At 41.1% G+C, this 19,496-nt stretch overlaps 3 protein-coding genes across 3 annotated transcripts; 2 read left to right on the forward strand and 1 right to left on the reverse strand.

The window, feature by feature from the left end:
* Nucleotides 1–25: 25 nt before the first annotated feature.
* On the reverse strand, nt 26–2,786 carry fam32a (family with sequence similarity 32 member A). Its single transcript, XM_035911899.2, has 4 exons — nt 2,652–2,786; nt 1,193–1,337; nt 339–392; nt 26–209 (listed from the first exon to the last, which is right to left on the reverse strand). The coding sequence occupies exons 1-4, from the start codon at nt 2,723–2,725 to the stop codon at nt 141–143; spliced, it is 342 nt and encodes a 113-aa protein (XP_035767792.1). The 5' UTR covers nt 2,726–2,786; the 3' UTR covers nt 26–140.
* Nucleotides 2,787–2,898: 112 nt separating this feature from the next.
* mrpl54 (mitochondrial ribosomal protein L54) lies at nt 2,899–5,938 on the forward strand. Its single transcript, XM_006800426.3, has 3 exons — nt 2,899–3,101; nt 3,272–3,428; nt 5,388–5,938. The coding sequence occupies exons 1-3, from the start codon at nt 2,975–2,977 to the stop codon at nt 5,518–5,520; spliced, it is 417 nt and encodes a 138-aa protein (XP_006800489.2). The 5' UTR covers nt 2,899–2,974; the 3' UTR covers nt 5,521–5,938.
* Nucleotides 5,939–9,160: 3,222 nt separating this feature from the next.
* Nucleotides 9,161–19,155, forward strand: malt2 (MALT paracaspase 2). Its single transcript, XM_087836058.1, has 12 exons — nt 9,161–9,322; nt 11,390–11,486; nt 11,693–11,743; nt 12,037–12,120; nt 12,210–12,413; nt 13,404–13,581; nt 13,658–13,732; nt 13,863–13,990; nt 16,453–16,602; nt 16,682–16,839; nt 17,915–18,052; nt 18,480–19,155. Exons 1-12 carry the CDS (start codon nt 9,293–9,295, stop codon nt 18,921–18,923), a joined length of 1,737 nt encoding a protein of 578 aa, XP_087692184.1. The 5' UTR covers nt 9,161–9,292; the 3' UTR covers nt 18,924–19,155.
* Nucleotides 19,156–19,496: the final 341 nt, after the last annotated feature.

The raw sequence follows: 19,496 nt of genomic DNA on the forward strand, positions 1-19,496 counted from the left end.
ACACCAGGGATTACAACAGCCAAAGTATGAAGGTGAAATCAAATTAATTTTAATTGTAAACAACAAATATACATTTCAAAAAACATGGTGCAGAAACATTTTGTACAAGTGATAAAACAAGAGTGAACATCTGCTCCGGTTTATTTGGTCCAGCTGACTTTGGGGATGTCATAATGCTCTGTCAGGTTGTCCAGGTGACGGTTAAAATCCTGATAAACAACAACAACATAATGTCACAAACTGTTTCTATTAAGAAATATGCAATTTTGATATTGAGTTTTACGTAAATGTTGTCTTAAATCTATCTCTCTGAAAGGCCGAGTTAAGGAAGCGCTTACCTCGACTCTGTGTTTGTGGGTCTTTGATGCCTTGTTCAAAATCCGCTCCATTTGCTGTTAAAAAGAAATGGAGAGAAATTTAATGCCAAACAATTTACATTAGAACTTTAGTTTTACACATTCACAATCTTTAAATCTCTGCCAAAGGGGAGAAAAAAAAAAACCCCAAAACAGTTAACACAGACTACTGGATTTAGTGGGAGTAAGATTGATACACACACAGACAAAATAAGAATTTATTTCAGATTACATAACAAGTCAAGGTTTGGATGCTTCTTTGTTCACAAGTGGTCACCGCAGCAGGTAGCACCAAAGTTGATTTGGCAGATTTTCACACTGGATGCCATTCCCAAAGGGATTTAGGTCTCTTTTCAGAAATGAACTGGGAATTGGGAATGCTTATTAGGCAAATGTGCATTTCAAAACTACACTATTTTGGAATTATTGTACAGTGCTAAAACTGTTGGCTGTCTCTTAGAGGTAATATTATCAATACCTTAGTGAAACATCATTACCAGTTGATGTTTTTCCACTGGCAGACCTGATGCAGATTTGTTATTGAAACCCTGCTATAATTCATGATGCTGACAATAAAGATGGCTTTAGGAAATATTGCCCTAAACAACAAAAGAGATTCTGAGTTTAGATAATTTACTTCAGAGAATAATAGATTTGGCTGCAGTTTTCAAGCAGCTCAAGTTTGTTTTTCCAGTCCTTAAAGGGCCAAATTTGAACCCAACCTTACAAATAATTCACTTCTTCTAAACAGAAACTTCTACAATCTATTAATACTTATGTTAGCTTTGGTTCCCCTCACAATTCAATCACTTGAACGCTGGAGAAAATGAACTCACCCGTTTCTCTTGCATCTTGTCAAAAGCAATCTGTGCCGGTGTCCTTTTGTCAAGATATACTTTCTTGGTTTTCACCTCCTCATCGCTTTGGCTGGTAACGACCTGCTCCATACGATGCTTGCTCTCCTTGTTCTTCTTCTTCTTCCTAAAAATAAGAGAAACACCATTATTATACCTTATAATTTATTACCAATTCTGTGCAAGAAAATGTACATGCAGGACAGTACTGTGCAAAGGTCTTGAGCCACTCCTCTTTTACAAAAATGTTTTGCCAGAAAAATTGGAAATAGCTGCAGCAATTTTTTTAATCGAGTACACCAATGGTGACTACTAATGTCTAACTGTGTGTTTGGGATCAAAAATGAAACTTCTCTCCTGAATTCTTCCACATGTTAACAACAATTTGGACCAAAAATTTCACATTTCACTCCATAAGACCTGGTGCCACTGATTTTGTTCCACTTCTTGAGTAATTTGATATACTTCAGCCTTTTCCCCCTCATTTCTCTTCCTCGAGAATGGTTACTTGACAGCCTGAGTACAATTCTGATGAAGCTTCAGCAAACAGTAGATGGATCCACTGAAGGGCCATCTCTCAGGTTCTGTATCAGGTCTTTTTGGGATGTTCTTAAGGACAACACATTCAAATACTATTCATCCACTGTAGATGAATTTTCTTTTAGGCCTCCAACTTCTTCTTTTCTATTTGCCTTATTTTTAAGGTGAGATAAAAACCTTTGAAATGCCTTCATACCGCCTGGCCAACTATTTATCAACACAACTAAAGAACAATTACAGCAAAATAAAAACAAAAACAAAGAAATTAGAGGTGCCACAAGACTTGCACAGTACTGCACATACCATTCAAGTTGGGGTTTTTTGAGTATGTTAGTCAAATACCACTAAAAACAGGTTTCATTTGAATACACAAAGATCCTGTAAGCACTTGAGGCCTGCACAGTCCCACAACTACAGCAGTAATCATGTATTACGTAACACACATCTGTCTTTAGCGTTCAAAACCTTGTGTCTCCTGTTTTCTGAACAACTAACTATTCAGCTGGTTTTGTGTATTTTAGATTTTAACATTTATAAGGGATGTGTGTCCAGTGTCGTACAAAATAAAGTATATATTAGTCGGTCGTTTTGTTTTTGCCAAGCTAGCTAGCTAGCTAGCTACCCCTTCTGTTACAGTCCATAATTCTACTATCAACAGCTCTGGGGCCACGAAGCATGCGTTTAAATGTTATTTTCATATTTGTTGGCCTCTTCAAATATTACGTGATATTACTCATATTCACACACGTTCAGTGAACAAAGAGGTTTGTTTTCCTACTAGCAAAAGGGCTAACCATAGCCTGGTACGAACACAACCACATAATTTGAAGTATTTCATCGACTTAACAGAGATGTCTTTTTCGTACATTTTCTTCTAAGCGCTGATACTACTAAGACTTACTTTTTCCCAGCAGAAATATCTCCCACACCCTTTAATTTCAGGGCACTTTTCTGGACTGTAGCGTACTCAGACATGTTCGAGAAGCTGTTTGTCGTCTTCTTCTGCTTTCTGCTCTGACAGACGGATCAGTGCTGCCACCTATCGGGAGGTGAAAGGAAGCGACCCAAGTATGCATGAAAATGTCCTGCGGTTTTTCTTCCCAGCCACGGGGGGTGCTGTACTCTACTTCTAACGAGGCAAATACGAGGCAGAAAGCGGAAGTTGAGGCAAAACTGAATGTCAAGTTGTAGCATGGTGGAGTTCGTTTTTAAAATAAAGTAAAAATGTTACGGTACAGTTTGTTACGGATAGCACCGGTAGCGCAGTGCCTCACCGGAAACAACACATCGTTTCTGTGCAGAGTGAGCATATTAAACAGAGGACAGACATGTGGATATGCTAAGAAAGTTGGTGAGTAAAGAGGACATCTGTGTGCCAATATATAAAAACAAAAAGGGGAGATGTCGTCGCATGTGTCATTTAGATCACATTAAATTTAAAATGTGTGGATATTTTTTTTCTTCATTCCACATGAGTTTAATTTAACGCATGTGTCACAAATCTCTTCCTCCATCTTTTAGCGGCCAAGGGAAAGGGTAAAGGCATGATGAAAGAGGAACTGAAAGGTCCAGAGGTGTGTAAAGATCCTGTCAGACTCACATCTCACGCAGTAGGGGTCAACATCTTCAAACAAGGGGAAGACCCCAAGCTGAAGCCTCCTGAGGAGTACCCTGAATGGTGAGAGTGCACGTTATGTTAATTTTTTATTTAATGTTTTCCCTCGTTGTGTCATCATCGTACACACATCCAGTGGAGGTTTCACCCATTTACTGAACAAATAAATGGTGTGATGTTCTGGGAAAAGTAAGTCCACATCTGGCTCCAGAAACTGGTTGTGCCTCCTTAGCTTAAATTAATTAATAGGCATTTTTTAGAAGTTTACTGGTTTTCAAAAAAATTCCAAAACTGATATAAAACTTAGGAAACTTGTGATTCCTGAAACAAATCTGTCTGCAGGTGCGATTTCCATTTAGTCCAAATGTATAAACCTGCTCCTGAAATGACTGTGAACACCAGATCTTTATAAAGATCGAAACACAAAGTGGACGATCAGTGATTAAATTAAATGCAGAAACACAGCTGCAGCAGTGATCGAGAGGTACAGAATGAGACATCGTGCCACTAATCAGAGCCACGGTGCGATCCTCTGAAAACAATGGCAGTGAATGGGAAACTACTTACACTCTTACACTTTTATTCAGTATCTCTGAATAAAAGACATGCATTGCTTTATCAAGTAAAATATGAGTTCTTCTTGCAGCTCACAGACTGTAATAAGAATACATTTGTTCAGCAGTTATACCACAGTACATTTATTCTTAATAGTGAAGCACAGAGTTGGGACTATGACTATATGTCTTTATTGTATTTCTTTTTTTCTCCAGGGAATTTTTTCTAAGTTTTTCTTTGGACATTGGCTGTCCTAACTATTAAATGCTTAATTTGTTCCCATGTCTTTAGCTGAATCTACAAAAAATGCCAAAGATAACACGCTGAGAGGCATAAAATAGTATTTTTGGACCAACATTGTGATTTCCAAAGAGCTATTAGCTAAACTAGCTGGACCAGCTGAACATCTATACCATATTTCAACACGCTGTGCACTGTGTCCATGAAAATATATGAAGACACTCGACAAGTGGTCAGTGAGTGTTCACAGCCATTTGTAAACTATGGGTTAGCAGCTAGCTAACGCGGTGTCCGAGCAGCCAAACTTCCGCTGCAGATGAGACCTTTTATTGCTTGCAATGCAATAAAAGTATATCTGGATTGAAAAAATGCAGTCATGGATTGTCCTCCCTAGAGCCCATAACTCAAAATTATTAAAACAGTGTGGGATCATCTTGACAGAGAATGCAACAAAAGCCAGCCAAGATCCAAAGAAGAGCTTTGAATGTCCTTCAAGAAGCCCGGAGAACTATTCCTGAAATTCCTGAAGACCGTTTAAAGAAATCTAGAGAAAATAAGCCTGTATTTTTAATATAGATAATATAAAATGCATTTCTACTCATATGTCACCTCAAGCTGCTTTAAACTAAAAGATAAAGGCCTTTCAAGGTCTTTATTACTGAGGAAACTCAACAATCAGACGATACCGTATGAGCAGCACTTGGCGAGAGCAGGAAGGAAGAACTCCCTTTAAACAGGACGAAACCAGTAGAGCCAGGTCTGAGGAGAGGCAGCCATCTAACTGTGACCAGCTAGAGAATGAAGGAAAAGAGAAGAGGGGAAAAAGGAGAGCTTAGCGAGATCAAGGGCAAAACGTAAAATGTGTGCAGTGTTTTTCAAAATTTGAGCTTGGTGGATGTTTCGTTTTACAGCAAAAAGTCTGCAATCGGCCAGAACTTGTTAGGAGAAGCTAGCAGTTGTGTGAATCTGTGCCATTTGTAGGTAATTTTCTTTAATTTTGAATTTACTTTTACATCTATTTTTAAACTCAAAGGCCTCCACAGCCTTTCTACCTGCAGTGATTATGAATACTGGCCATTTCCAAAATATGAGTGCTTTTGGTTTTTATATTAGTTGATATTGTATCATAGACATATCGACTCACTGCTTAAGTAATCGGGGAACTTCTTTGTGAGTTGTTGTTGTAGTTGTGATATTTCACTTCTTTTTCTCTTTTCTTTCACTCAGGTTGTTCCAGTTAAACCTGGGAGCGGCCAAAAAGCTGAACGAGCTCGAGTCGGACTCTTGGGAGTATTGGAAACGTCTGAGGAAGGAAAACATTTGGCGTTTCAACAGACTACATAAAGGGAAGAAGTTTTAGGGTTTCACTGGACATACTGAGGGCAACAGCAGTGTTTTACACCCTGGACTGAATTACCATGACAGAAACGGACTTCTGGATCAGTCTATCCCACCTGACAGCTGAGAGACTTTTGTCTCTTCATCGCTGGTTCTGTTTGATGCAAATGTTCTCTTGTGTTAAACAAAGGTGGTGATATAACAGCAAAGGAGTCCTTCAAGAAGGCCAAAACTGAACATCATATGAACCTAATAAAGTTATTGTCTCACTTCAGACAAACTCTTCATTAAATCAAATTTGACCAGTTTTCATGAAGTTGTAGTAACAATTTTCAACATATCTGTTGTATACTAGAACGCTCTGGAGTAGTTACTTTGTGGCAAAAAGTAGAAAAAAAGGATTTCATTGTGTTTAACTTGGATTAAATCATTTGAACATGTGTTTATGGTGTTTTGTTTTCTTTTTGCAAATCACATTGCCTGTTTGTGAATGTGCAGACTGTCTATAAATAAAAATGAAATTATATTCAAAAGTTGAGTTTGTCCCATTGCTTTAATTGATATTAGGTATCCAGATGTGGCACCACTTTAGGTTGTAATGTAGAGCTGTGTTCACGGTTGGTAAGTCGGTGCTTTTCAGCCCAACCCCAAGTCACAGGAAAAGCTTTGGGTCGCAGTTTGTAATAGTTATTGCGCTGATCTTTAAATACTAGCTACAGTGGTGGTGTTGCCATAAAAAACGCTTCATGCAAATGACTGCGTAGCAGGGGTTGCAGAAACGAGGAACCGAAATGAGAAGCGACTCATCTGGGGAACAAATCATGCAAGATTGGAAGAGTGATTGTATCAGGATGCATCATCTATCTCGTTAATGTAAAAGTAACTCTGTTCCTCTTTCTATGTATTTGAGATTTGAACACCGGTTTGTTGTAAATCTGGTAAGTCGAGCGCTTATTTAACGGCTTAAAATCCCCCCCAAAAAACTAAGGTTTTAGTAGCGCTAAATAGCGGAAGCGGCACTTGGCGCAGCTATTAATGGACGTCTTGATAGTTTGGTATGAGTTCAACTCAGTTCATTTTCGGGGAGTTTCGTTGTTAAGTCTTCCTCCTGATTCACAGCGGTGCTATGATCCGCGGGCGTGTGCAGTTATAGGCGGATTTTCATAAAGTAAGAAACGGGAAAACCCGAGGCTGTGTTTACAACCCGTAGGTTAGTGGCGTTTCGGCTCCGTAGGCGAATAAGTAGTGCATTCATTCAACAATCAAAGCAATGTTGTAGATCACCGCTGTCAGTCACACCTCGAGGTAGAAGCGTTAGAGAAACCGCGACTGCGCAGTCACTCGGCGATTTTAGCTCCTAAAGTTTAAATTCGATGTCCTGCTTTGTTAGTAGTGAAGGATTACGAAGATGGAGGAGTGGAAAAGGAGCATCGGTACTCTCAGCGACGAAATCCTAATTAAGCTGGCAAAGATGTTGGACAACTCCACCTGTGGATGGAGGCAGCTAGCTAACGCGGTGTCCGAGCAGCCGAAATTCCGCTGCAGGTGAGACCTTGAAGGCATCACGTGAAGGTGGTAGCTTTACGCTTTACTCACAGTTTCTAAAACTTAAGCTGTGTCTCTACTGTATGGTGTGTTGTTATGGGGGGTTATGGATCCCCCTCAAGACTGACTATGCCACCATCTGCTAACATCACACACTGCCCTGTCTCCTGCAGTGAGCGGGAGCTGACCAGCTGTTCTCTCCAGGTGCTGACTGCTGCAGGCAGCCCGGCACGCACCCTGCTGGCATTACTGGCTGAGCGTTCCTGCTCCCTGGACTTCCTGCTCCACTGCCTGAGGAAGATGGAGCACCAGGAAGCTGTGCAGTTCCTCACCACTGCAGGTAAAGGAGAAGTCACTGGGCTGTTATATATGCAAAGTCTGTTTCTTACTGCGACTGTTACCTACTGTTTCCTTATAAACAGGAGGAAGACATAGTCCTGTTTAGACCATGTAACTGTAAAACACACATTCACAAGCCGCTTTATTAGGTACACCTCACTAGTACTTCCTTTTGCCTTCAGAACTACCTTAATTCTAATGACTGTGACTGTCATCTCAATCATGTGACCGTGGAGGCCATTTGACTACAGTAAACTAACTGACCCTCATTTACTAACAGGGCATACACACAAATCTGTGCATAAATGAATACTGAAATACTACTATTACGAATAATAAGGCTAACCCTGATAATTACAGACAGTTTTCCAGAACCCCATAAGCCACAAAATCCCCCAAAATACATCAACATTTAAAAATAAAATTACTTGTAAAGAAAACAGAATGCTTAATGGTTAAGTATAGGCTTTAACCTTTACATTTAAACACATTTAAATGTAAAAGATACATTCCAGTATCTCTTATCTCATCCTATCTTTAATTAAACATGACTTCTGGCTATATATTCGTCACTTACAGTCCAGTTTCATAGAGTAAGTTATCTGCGGCTGATAGATCACACGCTCCTTTTCCTCGTTTTCTTATTTTTCTTATACCCTGTTAGTCTTCTCATATCAAGTTTAACTTTTAGTGAGCATCTCAAGGGAAAAGTAATTCGGCACCTTTGTTATTTCAGCCAGTAATTGGAGTAATCACGCCTGTGTAAACTCTTTGGAAAGCTGCCCCTGTTCTGGCTGCCTCCTCAGACTTCAGACACCATTATTTAAGTTTCCCCAGTCGCACTTTTTCCTTCTTTTTTGCCTCGGCGATGTATGCTTCTCTCTTACAACATCACAACTCTTTCCACTTCATCTTCAGGTAAACTGTTTCCCCTATATAAAGAAATGGCGGTGTGTCCGTGTGCAGGTAGAATGCAGATTGTAAACAGCAAGCACGAGCCCACTGATTTACAATGATTTTGATTTACTCACATATGCACAGCAGTATTGGTCGTTTTGCACGTGTCATAAAGCTGATACACTGGGGTCATTAAAAGATAGACATGGTCAGTAACAATACTAGGCCTTGTATGGAGCAGTTTTTTCCCCAGTTTAGTCTCTAGCAGTAATATTTAGTAATGCCCTTTCTTTGTTTCTTCTCTCCTGTGATGTGTTTGCTCATGTTGTGTGTTTGTGTGGTAGTGGCAGAGCAGATTCAGATCACAGTGCAGCCGCAGTCCCAGGAAGCCGCACCTGGCAGCAATGTGGTATTGACCTGCAGGGCCTCTGGTCCCCCCGGACTCGGCTACCAGTGGTTCAAAGGCAAACAGGAGGTCACTGACATTTTTGTGATTAATGGATTATAAAAAGAAGGAAAAAGATTCCTGGATAAACCCGCAGAGGCAATGAGATAGCATCTTAATATCTTAACACAGTTTCAGCTGTGAACTCTCATGCATGTTGATTTTTTTTGCTTTTGTCTTATAGATTTTGGGGGAATCAGGAAATTCCTCAGAACTGGTTCTTTGCCCTTTAAGCCCCACCCACCAGGGTCACTATATCTGCAGGATAAGCCATGGAGAGAAATTTGTTTTCTCCAAGTGGGCTCAAGTTCGCTTGATCTCCTCTGCAGGTTCTTCTTCCTTCTGCTTCTCTGACGTCGTTTTAATTTATCTTTCAGCATGTCATGTAATGTTTTGGTGACTTTTCTCAGGCTGCAGCAGCAGTCTGTTTCCAGGTTCAGTGAGCGGGTTGCATATCATCCAGCGCCCGCGGTCCCAGGCAGCCTCTGAGGGGGACACTCTAGTCCTGGAGTGCACTGCAGAGGGAAACCCACCTGCACAGTATGAGTGGTACCACAACAAAGTGCCCATGCCACAACAAAAGACGAGCTCGCTCAGGGTAAGTAAGCAGCACAGCTATGCTGCACAGAGCTGCTTCTCTACTGGATATGAAAACCACTGAATTATATTCACTTAAAGAGCACGGTGGATTTACATGTGACGTCATGCGCACTGGATATGATATATTCACCATTTGCGATGGAAAGATGGGTATTTTTGTGCATGTGGATATAGTTGGGATGGAAAACAACTATTTGGCGATGTGTCCTGGAGCTGTGTGGGGAATGAACTTTGTTGCAGAGAGAGTACCGTATTCACCTAAAAGCAGAAGTTATGACTCAACGTCACAGATTAACTGCACAATGCTTGTAGACACATCTGTCATGTCCATCCAAGCAATTTTTATCAACCATATAAGGAAAATGCATTTTTCCCTAGTGGCAAGTGGTTCCTGGGGGTTCACCGACTGGTCTGTGTGACCTGGGCTTTAGTAATAATTTCCCGAGCAACTGATATCAACCTCCATCAGTGCTTACTGGATGGGTGGCGACTGTGTGACCTCTGTGACCGGAACCTCGTTCACTTGATCCTAAATTGGGTGGCTCAGGAGATAGAGCAAGTATTCTAGTTTATCTACTAATCGGAACGTTGCTAGTTCAATCTCTGTCTGCTCCAGTCTGCATGCCATAGTTTCTTTGGGCAAGATACTGAACCCTGAGATGCATTACTCGGTGAGTGTTGGATAGAAAGCACACGTGTGTCGGAAACTTAAGACGTCTTCTACTCAAGTAAAGTATAAATATAAGAATCAGTCCATTTAACATTTGTAAGAAAATGTCACATGTCTGCAACACCTTAATTTTTTTTTAAACTTTCACATTAAAATGCAGCTGATTGTTATATCGGTTATAGACTGTATATAAAAGATGGAGATAGGCACGTGAGCATCAGTTATTGGTTTATGGGTTCTGCATTTTAATACCTAAATATTTACATTTTGGCTGTCACGCAGTGTTGGTCAAGTTACTTGAAAAAAGTAATCAGTAACTAATTACTGATTACTTCCCCCAAAAAGTAATCCCGTTACTTTACTGATTACTTATTTTCAAAAGTAATTAATTACTTAGTTACTTAGTTACTTTTTAAAATCACGATTTACAACCTGAATAGGTGATAAATAGATCTTTCAGCCCAATTCTACTTTTTCTACATAATCCATCATACAAAATGTAATCAAATGGAAAAGTCTCTTTTTAAAACTTGTTTTATTAGTTTTAACCTTTTAACTTTATGCATCAAGCAAAAATTTAATTATCTGCAACATTCTCTGACTGGAAGAAATTTGTTTAATATTTAAACCTATTTTCTGCACATTCCAGCACATAAAATAATTTTTTTTTGTGTGTTTACACTCACTCTTTCAAATAGATGCAAGTAAAACACAGCAGAAAATAAATAAAATCAAAGACTAGCGGTCCTTTTGCTCTATTTTCACCTGTAAAGCAGGAGTGGGGTAGGCGGAGGTTTATCCTGGTGCAGGTGTGCCGCAGCGGTCAGTGGAAGAATCCGCGAGTTTCTCTGTGAGTTTCCCATTACGTCGTAGCTACTCGGTGCTTGCTTGGAAGTTTAGGGGTTTTATTCGCTGTAAAAAGAAGTTTTCTTCCCACGCACAACGGACACTAATGTTTTTGTCACTTTTTATGGAATCAAACTCAAAGTAAGGTCAGTACTTCCACGCTTTAAACGCTGCACACTCATACTCTCTCTGCACTCGATATGTGATCCATTGTTGCTCTCACGGTTTTAGTAACGCAGTAACGCAGCGTTCCTACGGGAAAGTAACGGTAATCTAATTACCGTTTTTGCAATAGTAATCCCTTACTTTACTCGTTACTTGAAAAAAGTAATTGGATTACAGTTACTGCCCATCTCTGCTGTCACGTGATGGCTTTTTGGTCCCCCACGAGGGATGTGACTATCAGTAAGGATCCAAATCACTCCATGTACCGGGAGTCACTTGGCAGTTACAAGTTTATAGCACTCCCACATTCATTTTCCATCTCTGCAGGTTGTAGCTCGATGTCAGCTTGATGCTCTATGTGGCGTATGCTTTGTATCTGTGCAGATCCCATGTGTGACCACAGCACACAGAGGAGAGTACACGTGCAAGGTGTTCAATTTGTATCATGAGGTGTGGAGCAGCACGGCAACAGTCACCATCGGTGAGCCATTGTTTGTATTTTCTAAATTAGGGATGTAAACATAAATGAGAAAATTTAGTAAGCTCTTAATGTTAAAATGTTTATATATTTGCATGAAGTAAATAAGTAAAAGCACATTAGAATAAGTCTGACACTTCACATTTGTATAGTTACAAAATGGCAGTACCGTGCTGTGGTAACTGTTCTTGTTTTCGACTCTCATGCAGGCCCCAGTTCTGTCACTGACGCCTCCTGGGTAGAGGTTGACCGCGGTCTAGGTACTCTTTAATTTCTGGTAGAATATTTAGAGGAACTACCGCAGTATTGTAATTTCTATGTCCCGTCTGACTTTGATTCCTCTTTTTAAATATAACAGGTAATTAAACAGTGGTATTTATAGATAGTGTGCATGTGTATACTGTAACCTAAAAACAGCTACTGATAGCTGTGGTTAATTGGGTTAATGTGAAGTCTGGTTAGTCTGGTTACCATGCTTTACAGAAGTGAAAACGAGATGTTAAACAAATAGTTATCAGATAACACAGCATGTTTTTTCTTTTGGTGTTCTCAGAGTCACAGGAAGTCCACAAATCCTACAAAACACATCCGCTTCAACAGATAGCCAGTTCGCCCCCATCTGCCAAGGACGTTTATGGTGAATTTACGCAAGCAAACAGACAAATACCGAGTCTTACTTTTGTCGATTTGTGGGTGTTTCACTGCTCGTTCTCTTCCTGTCCACAGCCACAGACAAAGTCGCTCTTCTGATTGGTAACATGAACTACATTTACCACACGCAGCTGTGTGCTCCCATTTCTGACGTCCACGAGTTGACCAACCTTCTTCGACAGTTGGACTTCAAGGTGGTTTCCTTGCTCGACCTCAACTGGCAGGAGATGCACAGCGCTGTTACTGAGTTCCTGTTGCTGCTCGACAAAGGAGTCTACGGTACGTCTGCTGCATACGTCTGCCCTTTGTCACCGGTTCTGTTCATAATTTTTATGGACAGGATTTCTAGGTGCAGCCAAGTGGCGGAGGGCTTTCACTTCGGTGGCCTCAGAATCTCATCTCTGCTTTTTGCGGATGATGTGGTTCTGTTGGTTTCATCGGGTGAGGGCCTCCAGCTCGCACTGGAACGGTTCGCAGCTGAGTGTGAAGCAGCGGGAATGAGGATCAGCTCCTCCAAATCTGAGGCCATGGTTCTCAGCCGGAAAAGGGTGGAGTGCCCACTCCGGGTCGGGGATGAGTTTCTGCCCCAAGTGGAGAAGTTCAAGTATCTCGGGGTCTTGTTCGCGAGTGATGGGAGAAGGGAGCCGGAGATCGACAGACGGATTGGTGCTGCAGCTGCAGTAATGCGGACGCTGCACCGGTCCGTCGTGGTGAAGAGGGAGCTGAGTGTAAAAGCGAAGCTCTTAATTTACCGGTCGATCTACGTCCCTACCCTCACCTATGGCCACGAGCTGTGGGTAGTGACCGAAAGAACAAGATCGCGGATACAAGCGGCAGAAATGAGCTTCCTCTGAAGGGTGGCTGGCCTCTCCCTTAGAGATAGGGTGAGAAGTTCGGCCATCCGGGAGGGGCTCAGAGTAGAGCCGCTGCTGCTCCACATCGAAAGGAGCCAGCTGAGGTGGTTCGGGCATCTGATATGGATGCCTCCTGGGCGCCTCCTGGGTGAGGTGTTCCGGGCATGTCCCACCGGGAGGAGGCCCCGGGGCAGACCCAGGACATGCTGGAGAGATTATATCTCTCGGCTGGCCTGGGAACGCCTTGGAGTTCCCCCGGATAAGCTGGAGGAGGTGGTTGGGGAGAGGGAGGTCTGGGCCTCTCTGCTTAGGCTGCTGCCCCCGCGACCCGGCCTCGGATAAAGCGGATGAAGATGGGTAGATGGAGAATACAACTAGGATAAATAATTGCATCTGTTTTTCTTTACTTCTGAAGGTTTGCTATATTTTGCTGGTCACGGCTATGAGAACTACGGAAACAGCTTCATGGTTCCCATTGACGCGCCGGTCTCCTACACATCAGAGCACTGCTTGTGTGTACAGAATATACTCACAAAGATGCAGGAGAAGAAGACTGGTCTTAATGTATTCCTGCTGGACATGTGTCGCAAAAGGTATGTTTTGTTTTTATTTAATGAAATTATAATCAGAGCAGACCCTCTGAATCTGTTCGTGCGTTTTCTTTTTCAGAAACCCACACGATGATGTCATCGTGCAGCCTGGACTGCTGAAGGTCACAGCAAATATAGTGTTTGGTTATGCCACGTAAGTTCCCAGTCCTAAATGCGGTTCAGTTTTGAATTTCTTCAGTATCGGGTGTTGTTTTCTAGCACTTATTGTGTATTTCTACTTCAGGCTACAAGGTCAAACTCACGTGAAAGTTGCTGTCTTTCAGATGCGTAGACGCTGAAGCGTATGAGGTGAAGAGGGAAGACGTGTCAAATGGCATCTTCATAAGCTTCCTCAAACGGCGAGTTTGTGAAGACGAGAAGGTCACCGTTATGCTCGACAGAGTGGCTGAAGGTAGAGCACTCAACAATCTGTCGGATCGCAATATTCCTCATCTAAAAAAATTTTAAAAACATATCTGATTTCAGTTTGGCTTCACGTTCAGAGTAGACTGCTCTGGCAGTGCCGGAGATTTTCTTAAGTCCTTAGGACAAGACTCAGCTGCACACCTGCACCTAAAGGATAAAGGTCACTCTTTCGAGGATGCCAATGTTCACATTTTGGAACTCAAAGACAGAAGATTTGAAAGAGGAGTAAAAGGGGCCATCTGTGTCCACCGTGAATAACAATCATCGAACAGAGTGGCTGGGTACTGACACCAGCTATTGGCCACCTACAGTGCAGTCTTGAGATCCTTTGCAAGCTCCCCCAAAATATTGCGTCGGTTTACTATAATAGGTCACATGATAGGATGAGGCAAGGTGTCACTGACACATGTCTTGGCTAATGTGATAAAGCACGATTAATAGTGGGTCAACGACCCTTTTAAGGGATAACCCCCAACGGGGTTTAAACACCTCCGACTCCGACGGTTTTAGAAGTGAAGATGTCTCTTGGATGCGCCGTGAAACGTCTTCACAAAACTTACAGAAGTCCATTCGCTTTTCTTTTCAAGTAACTGTGAAAACAGTTCAACATCCTTCATTTTGCAGGAATTCTGCAAAGTCGTGTGAGGAGTGAGAAATGATTATTCCTGACACTTACTGAAATGCTGGGATAAATTTGCGTATCCATCTCCTACTTTGTGAGCATCAACCACAAACTGATTCCTTTCGTTTTTGGCACGATGCTCGAACCCTTGGTGAAGCTTTGTAATGTGTGTAATAGGGCTGCCACAAACGATTATTTTGATAGTCGACTAGTCACCGATTATTTTTGCGATTAGTCGACTAATCAGATCATGCATCCATTGGACGTAAAACGTACAGCTTATTGCACCAGCAACATCTGCTCTTATATAACTATCATTAGCTTACAGCTTTAAGTGTTTAAGGTATGTGCTAACTAAAAATAAAGACAAGATGATAGTTTATTAAATTTCAATGAAATTTGCAGATTGTTTCGGTGAAGTTTAATAAACTCCTTGCTATCTAAAATATAACAGGACACCGGAGTATATTCTCGAGCATCTCACACTTCTGATAATCAGTTGTCTGCTTGATGTTTATTCAGCTGTGTGAAAACTATAACTTTAATCTCAGCCAAACCGATTTACTCAGGAACAAATAAAATACTAAAAAAAAAGCCAAACAATAACATTGTTAAGTTATCTAAGTGACTTATATATGTTTAACCTGAGTAGCGAAAGACGGTGGTGGGTTTGAAAATCGATTTGCCGGGAGTCCGGTGTACTCACGGCTCTAGTGAGCCTAGCCCCCGGCTAGCTATCGAGCTGGTGGGTAACAGACGTCTCCGAAAACGTCGGAGCGCTTTTGAAAATATGTGGTGTCTTGATAAACTGAGCAGATATTTGAGGTTTACACAGCTACATTCTCGCCTGAAAATATGTTAAACGTTTATTTTGTGACACAGAAAGAATAATAAGAGTAATATTAAAACTAACTAGCTGCCGCCATTGTTGGAAACTGAGCTGGGCTGCGCTATGAATTCTGGGACACAGCTTCTTCTTCTTCGGGGTTTAACGGCAGCTGGCATCCTTGTACATGCAGTGCTGCCATCTTCTGTTTCAGTCCGTTATTACACTCTTAAATCCTACTACTTATTCCTGCGTCTTTTGTGATCTTACAAAGCTTCAAACGACGCGTCGACTATTAAATCAGTCGTCGACGTAATCGTGACTAGTCGACTAATCGTGGCAGCCCTAGTGTGTAAACTGTGAGCACCGTAATTAAAGCCACTTTTATGTTTTTAAAATGCATACAACGAAGGTAAATTTTTTCATGGCTTCATTGTAATCTATCAAAGTTATTGGAGGAAGAAAAGCTGATTCCAAGGGAGTCAGTGGGGAGGTACTCACTGATTTTTCATGTAAGTACTTATCATGCGTGTTGACTCATTGGCAACATTTACCAGACTTAGATGGATTGAGTCAAGGTGTAGCAATATGCCAACGTGGATATGAAGAGAAACCTGAAAGCCCACTAAATGCTGTTTAACAAGGAGGATGTTGCAGGTCCGGTCATATCCCACTTATACATGCTGTAGCATGAAAACCCACACTGAATGGTGCAAACTGAGTGCATCATTTCTATTTTAAATAACTTTACAATTATTTGTTGATTTTATGGCCTGTTTAGTCTTATGACAGATTTGAGATCTAGTGGCACAGCCTGCAAGAAAAACTATTAAATTGATTTCATCCAGTTATTTAAAGCTCTAAGATCATCTATGACACTTTTTAAAATGCATATTAGTCCTATTATTAAAGTGTTTTAAACAAAAATAATGTCCTGCAACAGAAAAATAGACACGTCACATCTGTGCTCCCAATATTAAAGCTTGTTTTTTCTTCTCAGACATGGGTCGCTGTGTAATCACACGAGGGCGGCAGGCGCTGGAGCTCCGCAGTAATCTCTCTGAAAGACGCTCCCTCACTGACAGGATACAGGTTTCTGAGTGTTCTGCATCCTCTTCAGCTCGAAACCTGCAGTGGGCTATTGCACATGGTAAAAAAAAGTATTAACTGAAATGATGAAATATTTCAAAAGGCACATTTCTACTCATATTTATTTATTTATTTCACAGTTCTCCCTGAAAGCCGTTACCTCCAGTTTGACTGTGGAGTGAAGGTTCAGCTTGGATTTGCTGCAGAATTCTCCAACGTCATGGTCATCTACACTCGGATACTTGACAAACCCGATGAAATAGTCTCCTGCTCGGCTCAGCTGACCGATTTCCCTGAGGTGTGTGACGCATTATTCCACTTAGATCTAAAAAGCATGTGATTCAATACAGAACAGACAGAATTTTACCCAGGACTAAATCTGCTGCTGCAGCCCCTTAACCCTTTAAGACCTACCATAGAACCAAGTCCACCAGAGCTTATATTATATTTTTACATGCTGTAGAGCCATTTTTGGGAGCATTTCAAGTTGCTATATATCAATACAACCATTACAGCCTAGATTTTAATAATATGTCTGCATTAAGTGCATAGTAATTACATAAATTGCAAAAAAGTGCAATAAACTACAAAAAAATTGAAAATCGTTTTTGTTTTTTTAACATATATTTCTAGTTAGAGAAATTTAAGAGGCTTATCCCTCAAAACTGTAAATACAAAAAAGTTGCACAAAATAGTTTCCCACCACAGGAAATTTATTTTGAGTGTCTTCATAGTTTTCTTTTTGAAATACACCATTTTTTATACACTGCAGGAAAAACAAAAATAAATATTATAGTGCAAATTTGCAAAAAAGCAGCATATGCATCAAAATAAACTATTTCCAGCAGTGCAATATGAGTCCTAAGCATCCCAGAAACGACACAGAAAGTCATAAAGTCAAACATAACTTTTAAAAACACCAGTATAGGCTCATAAGGCCCTGATGGTAAAAAACTACATTTCCGCGAAAATGACATCACTTCCGGTTTCGGGCAGCTCATGGCGGACATGCGATAATTCACGCTGATGGACGTAGGAAGTGTTACAAACAGCTGATCGGATCGGCAAAGCATGTTACTGGAATATTATGTTTTTGTTGCTGCAAGTGCTTTTTATGCAGTTTTTGCAAAGCTTTATGTGGAAGGAAACCGTGACTTAGAACAAGCTGATGACATAAGGTGCAAGTACAACTTCTCCGGTTTCATATGCAAAAAAAATTATTGTGCTAGCTTACGTGGTTGCAGTGCTACCGGGATTTAAAAATAGTTGCACAAAACGGAGCGTGCTGCTCTGACTGGCTTTAAAGGGTTAAAGCACAAGCATCTAATTGAAAATGCACTGAGCTTTACAGAGTTTTCGCATCACTTTTGCAGGATGTGGACATTGATTTGAAGAAGAGCAATCAGGAGACTCTACTGGAAGCTGGCTGTTTATTATTGATAAAAGAGGAGCTTCCTTCACCAGAAGCCCACAGTCTCTACACGCGCATCCGCAGCCTGCAGAGACTCAAGGTCTGTCATTTTCCCCTATTTTTACAATAAGTTCTTCTATTTATGACCTCAGAGCAGTCGTTTCCAATACCAAGCCGGCTGCAGCTCACTTAAAAAACAGGAAATCCCGTCAAAGGGTCAAAGTAATGAGTAATGTCACAAAGTAACCTCCTCTTATTACCAGTTTTAATGTAGTTTTTATAAAAATAAATACATTTATATAAATATGTGAATAGATAAATCATTTTAAACAGAATTTTTGTTTTGCTGTGGCCCCCAGAGGGCCTCAACCCACACTTTGGGAATCACTGCCTTAAAGAAACTTTAAAAAAAATTATATATGCCATCTAAAGGCAGTTTAATCATATGCATTGAAGACTGAAGCCGATGCTTTTTCATAACTGCTAAAAAAACCTAAAATAAATTGTGCTTTTTACTGTCTTTATAGAGGGAGTTCACATTCACAATATGCCTTCATTACACCTACACCAACATGGATGAGGAAGTACAAGAAAGGCAGCAAGTAACAGTCGGCAAACCACTGGTCTCCAAACTCAATCTCCACGAACCGCGAGCAGCTCACGTCAGCTCCGCCTCCTCGACCTTCAGCCTCGACTCTTTTAACGTTCCCGGATGCTCCTCCTTTGGTGAAGACTTGTCCCTGACTGGTACAGCCTCAAACACATGGTCGCATCATGCACAAAGTGCCAGTGTGTCTTTCACCGGTGCCTCCCCGACATCACCCAGGAGTGCCAACGTGCCAGAGGAGACTGACAGTCCTGAAATACTAGATAACCCTCGACCTCTTGTTGCCAGCAAAAGTTTGCCCCACAGTAAAGTAAATGACTCGAACTACAAGTTCAGTGACATGTACAATTTTCATTCTTTCTGAGACTGAGATTCAGCCTTTACCCACTAATAAATCAGCAGTACAAAATCATGAATGTGTGGAAAGCTTGACAGACGAGTCCTGTTAATATGGCGTTTCTTTAAATTCGGCCCGGGCTGTATGGGGGCCGTTTAAGCTGTGATCTTTGTATTAACTATGCATTAAGTTGTGTAATGTTTTTTTCTTTATTATGGATGTGTAACAATGTTATGCAACCCAAAGACTGCCTTCAAAACAGGAGAATAAAGCATAAACTTTATACCTTTAACCTTTTTGTAACATGCCTTAGAAAAACATGTATGAGGACAGTAAGACAGTGGTGAGGTGCAGCTGGAGGGACATATGGGTTTAAGTTGGGGGTGGGATTACATCTGAGATCATTCTTGCTTGCAGAGATGGACTATGACGTTCAAAGATGACACGAATAGGAAGAAGGTGGAAGATGGCCTGGAGAGTTGCAGGTATGCACTGGAGAGAAAAGGAATAAAAGTCAGCAGTGTGTGAATGAGAGGGAGACAGGTGTAACAGTGAAGGAGGAAGAGTTTTAATACTTGGGGTCAACCATCCAAAGCAAGG

The sequence above is a fragment of the Neolamprologus brichardi genome, chromosome 23, assembly GCF_056152115.1.
Source record: "Neolamprologus brichardi isolate AB-2024 chromosome 23, ASM5615211v1, whole genome shotgun sequence".
Taxonomy (NCBI): Eukaryota; Metazoa; Chordata; class Actinopteri; order Cichliformes; family Cichlidae; genus Neolamprologus; species Neolamprologus brichardi.